General features: G+C 42.3%; 1 protein-coding gene across 1 annotated transcript; it reads left to right on the top strand.

The window, feature by feature from the left end:
- Positions 1–480: 480 nt before the first annotated feature.
- On the top strand, positions 481–6,884 carry LOC104867454 (cyclin-Y-like protein 1). The gene is made up of 5 exons (XM_019208610.2): positions 481–485; positions 950–985; positions 3,231–3,282; positions 4,019–4,138; positions 6,714–6,884. The coding sequence occupies exons 1-5, from the start codon at positions 481–483 to the stop codon at positions 6,882–6,884; spliced, it is 384 nt and encodes a 127-aa protein (XP_019064155.1).
- Positions 6,885–10,606: the final 3,722 nt, after the last annotated feature.

The raw sequence follows: 10,606 nt of genomic DNA, 5'->3' as shown, positions 1-10,606 counted from the left end.
ACTGATTTTAAGGGCCTCTAGATGTGAATTTTCAATTTTTATTTTAATCTCAGACTGCAAGGTAGAACGCAACACCAGTTAGCAAATAAGGAATCCCCAGAAAAGGGATTTTTATTTGATGCTCATATATAGTTTTTAAAGTTTTATTTCTATTTTTTGGTACCGGAGATCAAACTCGGAACCTTGAGCTTGGGAGGCAGGTGGGGGAACCACTGAGCTAAATCCCCAGCCCTGTTACTCTTATATTTTAAGACACTGTTAAAGTATTACACAGTGTAGACTCATGCTGCATTATTACCTCTGATTGTTTTAGGATGGCTATAGATATCATAAGTTTAGTGGGCACTTATATTTACTAATAAATTTTATAATCTTAAAATACTTTTATAATCCTAGCAAAGTCATTTTCTTTTATTTGGTATGTAGTTCTTTTATTATTTCCATTTAGAGAAATAATGAAAAATGATGAGCAAGTGAATAATGAAGTAAATCAACTGAAACAAATTTTGTTTTGCTTTGTTTTGTTTTGGTACCAGGGATCAAACTGGGGCGCTTGTGCTTAGAGGTAGCACTGACCTAAATCCCCAGCCCCAACTGAAACAAATGCACGGCCTTCCCACTTTGAAAAATGTTGCATGGTTCACCTTTAAGCGTGTGGACGGATATGTAGAACTGTCCTCCTAGGGTATGAGGTTATATGGGTAGAAAGCCAAATGACAGGGAGGTGTGTGATAATGTATCATCAAGACAAAGGCGTTCTAAGCGCACATTTCCTAGCATTTGGATTCTGTTCATTAAATGCTGAAAAACTAAAACAAGGGAAAGACCATGTATGCTACTCTTCTGAATCTGGAGGACTTCAAGGATGTATGAGGTCCCCCCATAAAAATTGATCTTCAGTGTCAACAAATGATAAACTCTGTCTTTACAAATTGTTTTCCTTCCACAGTGTAAGCATAGCTGTGTATTACCTCATTAAGAACAGGTGAGCTCTTGAAAACCTGTCTTACTATTACAGTTAATTTGTATGATACCAAGCAGGTATACTATTAGGTCATGACTGCAGGCATTAGAAGTCGAAATGTGCTTTTAGTGACACATGGAAGCAAATCAGGTCAGATTTTTGTGGTTGCAATTAGGACTGTTAAAAAATATTCTCTTAAAAATCCCGGAGAATACTTAACTTCTTTAGGTTACTTTTATATTTACTGTTTTAGAAATTAAAATTGAGAGTTAAATGTGTTGTGTGTTAGCGTGTGCACACATGTATGTAGGGGGCAGAATTAACTCTAGGTTTCTCAGTGCTGGACCTGTTGATGTCCTGAGCTAGATAATTCTTGGCAGTGGGGGCGGTCCTATGTAGCACAGGACCCTGTCCTCTGCCTACAAGATGCCAGGAGTTTTCTCCCCTGTGTCGGACAACCAGAAATGTCCACTGTTGGATAAGATCCCTCCTGACAGCCAGGCATGGTGGTGTACGCCTGTAATCCCAGCAGTCGGGAGGCTGAGGCAGGAGGATCGCTGTGAGTTTGAAACCAGCCTAGGCTACATAGTGAGTTCCAGGTCAGTCTCAACTACATAGTGAGGCCCTGTCTCAAAAAACCAAAAATCAAAACACAAAAGAACACTCCTGACAATGGAACACCCTGTTAATGGAAATACCAAAAAAAAAATTTTTTTTTTCTACCTCTTTTCCAGTTGTGTTCCTTTATTCTTTGGGTGAAAAGTGCATCTCTGTTTAGACCTGTGCGTCTTTCTTTTTTGACTGGATAGACCACCACTAGACTCTCACATTTCTTGGTTCCTTTGCAGTTACATTTGAGGAAGCAATATGAGGACAGCATAATCTCATGGAGATAAATAGTTGGACATAAGTGTATCTTTAAAATCTCAGATAATTGAGGATAGTCTTTAACATTGCATTAAACACCACAAAGATTAGTGTCTTGAATTGGGTACAGTGGTATTTTACATGGCATCTCAGAAACTGTTACATTAGTACTCCTTGGTGCATCTTATACAATGAATAGACTTCTTTGTTGTAGTTGTTCCGGGGATCGGACTCGGGACCTTGTGCTTGCAAGGCAGGTGGCAAAACCACTGAGCTAAATCCACCGCCCTGGTTCACATTCCTTTATAACATGCAAACCAATTTTGTTAGTATTGTCACCAGTCTTACCAAAAAGTTTTCAAGTACTGAGGTGTCATGTGCACAGCAGAAAGTACACTTTTTTCAAAATCTTGATTTTTAGCTTCATGATTTGAATTTTGTCATTGGTAACAAATACTTGTTCATTTTCCTTGTAAGGACAGGCCCACTTTGCTCATTTTTTCTATTTCTAGTTTCATATAAAAGTGTTGTTCTATGATAACCAGCCTGTTCAGCTCACAACTAAATCACAAGGGCTTTTTTCTCAACACAGTCCATACCTCACAATGCAGAAAAGCTTTATGTAGACTTTTCATTTATTGAGAATATTTTTAAAAGGTCCCAGATGTATTAACATTAGTGTTTACTGCTTCATCAAGGGCAATCATAAGAAAAAGAGGCTTCTTAAAGCAACCACAAGCGACAGTGAAAAATACAATGACTGCTGGTATAATTTGGAAATACAGGCTTGATGGCTGCGGAGGAATCACGGTTTTACTTATATATAAGCATTACAAGTGTCCAGCAGTGGAACCCCAAGTAATGTCCTCAAGTAATGTTTTCGTAAGAACAGTTTGATCTACGAGCCTCCTGTAAAAGAGCCTGGGGAACCTCCACAGGTCCTCACACCACGGAGAACCACCGGTCTAAGGGAGCAGAGTGCGTTAGCGTAATGAAAAGACTGTTATCATACAGAAACGCAGCTACGCTTTAAATTCAACTAACAGGAGCACGAAATATGTGCTGAAAATACAGAGCACCGAAGAGAGGAAAAAACTGAGAAATCTGAATCTCACATTTGTTAGATGTATAGACTTGATTCCCCATCCCTGGTGCTTTACTAGCATTGCCTGTTGGGAAGTCATTACTAGCGGGCACCTGTAGCTGGTCATCGTAGAAAAGGCTTAGTGGTACTTGATGCAATGTGCAGAAAAAAGTCTTAAGGCTAAAATCCAGGAGAATTTGTAAAACTGCTAGGTGTGTTGAAGGCTAGGCCTCTTGCTTCATCCTCCTCTTTTGCTAGCAGATGATTTACTAAGGTAGAAACAATCGTGCTTACGTGCACTTTCTTCTTTTGTAGAGATGCAAACAGAAGCCTGGATATTTTTGATGAGCGATTGCATCCACTCACAGTAAGTATCTTTGCCTTTGTAATTTCTTCTCTCACAGAGTTGCATTTCTTTCATGCTGTCTTCCTTTCACATCATTGCCAGAAGTAAATCACTCCCATCTATTTGAATTTCAATCATGTCCTTGCTCACATCATGTTGTATCACATCTTCTCAGAAAAGGAGGGTTTTTCAGGGCTCTGATAGAGTAAGAACTGTTTTGCAGCTGTCATGTTGAGCTAAAATGAATAAATGTACTATTCAGATATCAGAAAACGTAGCTTTTAAAAAAATAATTTCCAGTAGTGTCCAACGGGATAAAGAAGTAAATAAAACCCAAATGTGTGAAGTTGTTTGCAACTGCTTCCTAGAAAAACAGTGAATTTGAGAATTCTGCGGAGGAGAAGTGGAAAGTAATGTTGATTTTCTGAGCTTTTGGCCTTCTGTGTTGCCTACAATAGAAGGCTTTCTGAGATACGGAGTGATAGCAAGTCATCCTTGTGAGTGCACTCACATAACAAAATGGCTGTGCTGCACTAGGTGGCAGCTTATGGGGCTACTGTTTTGCTGTACATGTGGTCGGCGCTGAGCAAAGGGTCATTATGCTCAGTAGAAGGTCCCAGTGTTTCTAGTTAAGGTAAAAGACGTACAGCCCAATTAAAATTACTTTAAGGAGCACGTGAGCACAAGGTGGAGACTCCTGTGCTCAGAGTACTTAAAGGCTTTCTTCAGTGGATCCTTACATTACTTCTCTTTTCAGAGTGAAAAGCTTCCAGAGGAATACTTTGAGCATGATCCCGAATACATGCGTATTTACAGATTTATTGCTAGCATTTTTAATGCCACATGGTTACCAACTGAATGCGCAATAATAACCTTGGTAAGATGCTTCTTATTTATTTACCAAGCATGCTTAGAAATTGGTCATATACACAGAGGAAAGTCTTTCTTTCAAATGAAAGTAGATTGGTAAAATTATTATGAAAACTTTTTGAAGAGGAGCTTATCAGAGAAAATCAAATAAACATATTTGGGTCCTATAATCATCTAAAATATTGCCTTTTCCTTTCTCGTCACAAAACAACTGCAGATAGAGGTAACTGTAGAGTTTTCCCCACATGCACATGAACCCTAACTCAGACTGTGGAGTGGGAAGGAGAGCAATAAAAAGGCCATGTGAGCCACGGAGACTGCTTTCATGCAGATGAAGCCAAGTGCCAGGCTGTGTTTCCTGGACAGTTCACTGCCTGCTGCTCTCTGTCCCTTGGGCCATGGGTCTCAGACCATCCCCGCTGACTGCTGGCGTCTGCTCATGATGCTGCCCAGGATGGCAGGATCAGCAGTTCTTAGAACAGCTTTGCTAGCCTGCTAAGCTGTAGCTGTGTCCTCATTTTGTGTTATCCATCCAGAATTCTGAAGGTGAGATTTGATCCTTTATAATAAATGCTGTTCCGGTGGTTGAGATTGTTCTGGTCCTCCCTCCTGCAATGCACAGTGGGAAGTCCTCCACATAACGTGGAGGGAAAGAGCCCTTAGATCAGGAGTGACTCCTATGGCATCCAGTCAGAGTTTGGAGGGGGCTCCTGCCCTGTGCTTGATCGGAACCCCTCAGGAGCACTTCCAGGTGTGGAGGCAGACAGTGCAGGAAGGAGAGCTGGGTTGCAAGAGGGAGTGTCCTTGTAGACAGGTAAGCTTGATGTTCCGTGAGATAACAGTTGCCTGTACTTATTTGGATGTGGGACCAGAACAGGAACCTGAGTCACAAATAAAGAAGTAAGCGTAGCTGTTCCAAAGCATAGAATATCTTCAGAGAAAATGGGGCAGGAGTCTTCACAGGTACTGATGGGACAGCTGTCTTTGTTGAAAAGAGAAGAACTGTCTTCCACTCACACAGCAGAACAAGAGGTGCAAATGTGTGGCAGCCCAGCACGAGCCTAGGGCAGAGCTGAACAGAGGTGCAGGGTTCGCCAGGGCTGGGCCACTGCCCGATCATCTCCGTGCAGTAAGACGTGTGTCCTGGGACGAAGGCTCGTTTTTAGCTTGCTTCGGGGAGCAAGTTTGGGGGAGTGAATACAGCTGATTTTGGAGAAGATTGCACGATCTGAACTGTTGCTCTGACATCTTCATACAGTAGCTATGCTCTTGAAAGTAGGCTTTTGCTTTTGGTTTTGATACAGAGTTCACATAACATATACAGTCTATGCTCCTATGTCTGTGAGCTCTGCCATCTAAAGTTTCTACCATTTAGGAAAAAAAGATGTCCTTCTCTTGTCCTTAAGGCTCATCAATATGGTATAACTTCCTTTACCTGGCATTTACATGGAATTTTGAAGTATAGCCAACTTAGAAAGAGGGGAGGAAGGGGAGAAGGGAGGGCAGGGGTAAGGGGTAAAAACAAGAACCAAGACCTGTCATGTAAAGGTACAGGATCCCAGTAATGAATGTAACTGTACTGTACACTTAAAATGTACCAATAAACTAAAAATAAAAAGCAATTTAGAAATGCTTTCCAGTACGTGGGAGGATGTGCATAGCTTATATGCAAACATTAAGCCATTTTGTGTGAAGGACTTGAGCATCTGTAAGTTTTTGTATCACTCAGATTCAAATAACAGCAAATCACAGCCTCCTCTGTTATCTGACTCAGCTGGTAGCTCACCCAGTTCCTTGTAGAATAGACGTTTGATGTAAAGAGTATGTGATGTTATCTTTTGAACTGCCTAAAGTTTAGGAGTCCCAGGGACACAGACTGGCAGCTCTGTTCTTCCCATCCTAAAACCAATAAAACTGCCTAAGTTGCTGATTATACAGGGAGAGACTGGATTTTCATGAACAGTGAAGATGTGGAAAACAAGGGCACGTGTGTACACGTAGGCTCTTTACAAACACATTGAGTTTTGGGTAAACTACACTCATAAAGTCCTACGCCTGTTGTGCTGCTCTGCTCCGGAGCCCCTGGGAGGTGCTCCTGTCCGCCATTAGTGCCACAGAAGGGTAAATATTGTAAAAAGGTGAGCATGAAAGTGTGCTCACTGTGAGTTGGGCTTACATTCGACCATGACGTGTCTCAAACCATTGTAAAACTACCAGCTGAGTGCGCTACATTGCCTGTAGGAGGCACTCAGTACTGATGGAACAACTTTACCAGGCCTGGGTCTGTGCCCTTCATGAGTGTGAAGGTGATAGCAGCGCCACTGTGCTGGATGCCCTTTGCTGAGTCGTGCAGTCATTGCTGTCCCCAGAACTGGACAGGGAATGTACATGGGCAGCACAGGCATCTGATTTCCAACTCTGACCTGGCCTCTGGCTTTAGCTGAGCACAATCTCTGTAGCACTCAAAAGTAAGAGACAGCTCCTTTCTGTTCAGGCACACAAGAAACCTGCCACTCACACCGGTTCTTAGCGCAGCACTTAAACAGGACTGAAATCACAAAAGAGTGCTCTCCTCTTTGCAGGTCTTCTTGGAAAGGCTTTTGTCTTACGCTGAGATTGACATCTGTCCTGCTAAAGGGGAAAGGATTCTCCTGGGGACCATTCTTCTTGCCTGCAAGAATTGGGATGGTGAGACTCTGTGGAATATGGAGTTCTGCCGGATCTTCAACGGTGTTACCCTTGAGGACATGTGAGTTCCAAAGGGCTTGGTGAATTCTCTAACCATTTTCCACTTCATTTGCTCCCATAAGATATGCAATTAAGAAATAACTTTAAATACCACATTCGATAGCAAATGGAAATAGGCATGAACATGCTACCTTCTGCTCATGTACGGTGCGCAAAAGCTTATATTTTGCATTATTAACTCTAGATTTTACCGGGATATTATTGTAATGATATGCTCAGTAGATTGAAGTGTTTTCTCCTAGTGTTTGCCAAATATCTCACAAGCTTACCCACAGAACAACATAGTGCGGTGCATGTCTTAATGGCTTTTTCAAAGCTGTGAGTTCCAGTCCCTCTTCAGGGATGTTGTGTGTGGCTTTTGAAAGAAATGCATGGCCACTGCTAAGGTCTTAGGACCAGTGGACTACTGAGTATAGCGTCAGCCTGAGCCACACATGGTCAGGGTTTCCCCTGGATGTGTGTTCTTAGATAACCGGGACATACAGCAGGAGAGGTTCCAGATCCCCGTGCCTGCCTCCTCCTGACCAGGAGTGCTGCGTGTGTGTAGAAATCGGTCCGAGGGGTTCTCGCCTTCTGTCATTGAGTGTGCGCAGGCAGCTGTGCAGTCACACAGCAGAGGACTTCTTCTGGCTGTTTCTCTTTCCACTTTACTGAACTCCCCTGTGTGTGTGTGTGTTTGGGCATGTGCTCTCACACGCGCATGCACACTGTCCCTGGTAAGGAGCAGTGGGTGCTGATCATGTTGCATTTCCCAACACAGAAACGAGACTTCGAGTCCAGTGCACTGCCAGAAATCATGTGCTAAACTGGATTTATTCCAGCCAAGACTGCTGCTGTCTTTGATCTTTTTGCCTTCAAAAGTTCAAAATAAGTAGTATGTGGGCCGGGGATTTAGCTCAGTGGTGCCACCACCTACCTCGCAAGCACAGGATCTGGAGTTCAATTCCTGGTACCAAAACAAAGAACCAACCAAACAAATAAATAAATAAAATGAGTATCTTGACTGTCAGGGTCACAGTTTGTCACCCTGGTAATAAGGTGTCCTTTGACATAGCCTTCTATTCCGTGAAGGTGGCAGTGATTTCCTTTCCCCTACAGAGCAGTTTGGCTTTTTTCTTCATTTACGATGATTGCTTTTTTTTTTTTTTCGGTACCGGGATGGAACTCTGGTCCTTGCTCTTACGAGGCAGGCAGCAGAACCACTGAGCTAAATCCCCAGCCCCGATCATTGCTTTTTCTCTGAAGAATTTTTCCCTCAGAGACAAGAGCGGTGGTTCCTTTGTTGGTGTCTCTCGACCCTTCTACGCCCTTCCTCTTATGAGCCTAATGAAAACGTGTACAAGTTCTTCTGTGCTGACAAAGAGCACACATCACTTCTTTGGTCTTTCCACTGTAGTGGGGCCTTGTGGTGTGAGTCACACAGATGCACTGATGGACTCTGAAGAATGAGCTGGGAGCCGGCAGCAGGCGGAAATGAATAGGCCGTAACCTTTCCCCTTCACCCAAAGACCAAAGCACTGGGATACAGAAAGGACTGAAAATAGCCGTGCCTTGTTGGGACATGAGTATTTTCTTGCACTTGGGTAGCCTTCCTAGGGCTCAAAACAGACTACACAGCAGTTTTAGAAGCTCAGGATGACATTTTTGAGGACAGTTCACTTGACTAAAATTGTCTTGTATTTATTTTGCTGTGTTCTTCCTCCCCAGAAATGAGTTGGAAAGGCATTACTTGAAGCTGATTAAGTTTAATGTTAATGTGTCTATCAGCGTTTATGCCAAATACTACTTTGACCTTCGCTCTTTAGCATATAACAGTGGCATGTGTTGTGTGCCTGTGCCTCTGACCAAAGGAAGAGCACAAGACCTAGAGGTAAGACTTGTGTTCACCACGTGGGGTTTTCTGTGAGCCACCAAAGCCAGCATCTTGATTATATCATATTAAGCCGTGACTAGGGGAAACAGAAAGCATTCCCATTAAAACATTCAAGAGCTTGCCCTCTCATGTCACTCCTATTTCTCCGTTATTCTGAAAAAGTAGGTATGATCTCTTCTTTGGCCATAATCCAGAATATTTTTAATCGGAAATACTCAGTTCAGGGTTGGGGATTTAGCTCAGTGGTTCCACCACCTGCCTCACAAGCACAAGGTTCTGAGTTCAATCCCTGCTATGAAAAAAAAAAAAAAAAGAATTAATCAGTTCATAATGGTTTTCCTTTTGAAACCCTACCTTTCCCCACAAGCTTACATGATTAATTCTTTCAGTTTGTATCCCTTATTAATAAGTACAGTGTTCACTTAACTATTTGTGCCTGACTATTGCTCAGTTTGCAAATTCATGTAAGTTCAGCTATCACAGCTCAAACCCATGAATTCATGAGAGAGATCCTTAGTGGCTAATGTGAGAATCCTAATTTAGCATGTGTGATGCGTGTTTAAGTACTGGAGGATGGACGAATGTAGGTTTTCAATGGCAGTGATAGCTGGCATGGGGGAAAATAATATACAGGGCTTATGAGTTTGGCTGAGTGTACACTAAAATAATTCACACCGGAAATGGACACATACATGCATATGGCACTTTCTGCGGTGCCTTATTTATAATGCATTATTCTCCCATAGCCCATGTGCAGAGCATCTTTTAATGCTTCAGTCATTACAACTGTCCTGCCCCACAGTAGCACAGTACACACCTTCCTCCCGGGAAGTGGCTTGGAGTTTGTAATAGCTATGAAGATTGAGTAGAGCTGGAAGTGCGGAGCCAGTGTTTACCCATTGTTTTGCACGGGTGTATGGTTTTTAACGAATAGTTGCAAAGGTAACTGATGCTGGTGTTAGGAACCTAAATCACGAAGCCTTCTGACATCTTTACAAACTCAGTTTTTAAAGACTGTCACTTAACAGTGTTTTCCTTTCCTAGTAATCTTCCCCTTTAAGGATGTTAGTGCATTGGCAGGAAGTAACACTGGCCAACTTGGTCCTGCAAGCCTCACAGAGCCCAAGCAGCACTGACCATGAAGTATTTCAATATCTGCAGCACGACTGAACATTAGACCCGAATCCTATTTTTCTTTAGGGTCGCAATCTTTGAAACAATTCTACCTGTGTTCACTTTCCTAGATCACGTCACAATGGTGTGAAGACGAAGACTTGTGCAGAGCAGCTGTGAGAAGATCGACCAGTGATGGCAATTTTGTTGTTTTTTTTATCTAATGCCATATTCTCTTGAAAGAAGAAATGGGACCTAAGACTTTATGAACTCCTCATTTCTAAAAGATGGAGAAATACCACCTCTCTTGCAAAGGAAAAAAAACAAAAACAGCAAAGATAATACTTTCACCAAAAGGAAAGACCTTGAATTCAACCAACTCCTGGACAGTGACAGTTGGCACTGCATGGGAAAGAAGAGACCTTGTCAAAGCAGCAACACACTTACTGTCCTCATTGATGTGAGCAGAGTCACAAGTACTGCAAAGCAGCAGCCACCTGATGACACAGGGGCATTTGCTCAGTTTGCAGGCCCGTTTGTGAGCTCTGTGAGGCCCTTGAAATGGGAGATTGCATTTCAATTAATTTAAAGTTTTAATTAATTTTAAAAGTGAGATTTTAGTAATAGTACCCATATAATTGTTCTGCCCCCCTACCCCCTATTGCTACATATGCCTTTAGAATTGTGCATAATGCCATTAAAATATGGGGATCTTTTTTATTGCATGATGCTGGGAATAAA

Source organism: Fukomys damarensis, unplaced genomic scaffold (genome assembly GCF_012274545.1).
Source record: "Fukomys damarensis isolate Sample0158 unplaced genomic scaffold, DMR_v1.0_HiC HiC_scaffold_7, whole genome shotgun sequence".
Taxonomy (NCBI): Eukaryota; Metazoa; Chordata; class Mammalia; order Rodentia; family Bathyergidae; genus Fukomys; species Fukomys damarensis.
Note: the sequence above shows the minus strand (reverse complement) of the source record. Positions and strands in the feature narration are given on the sequence as shown.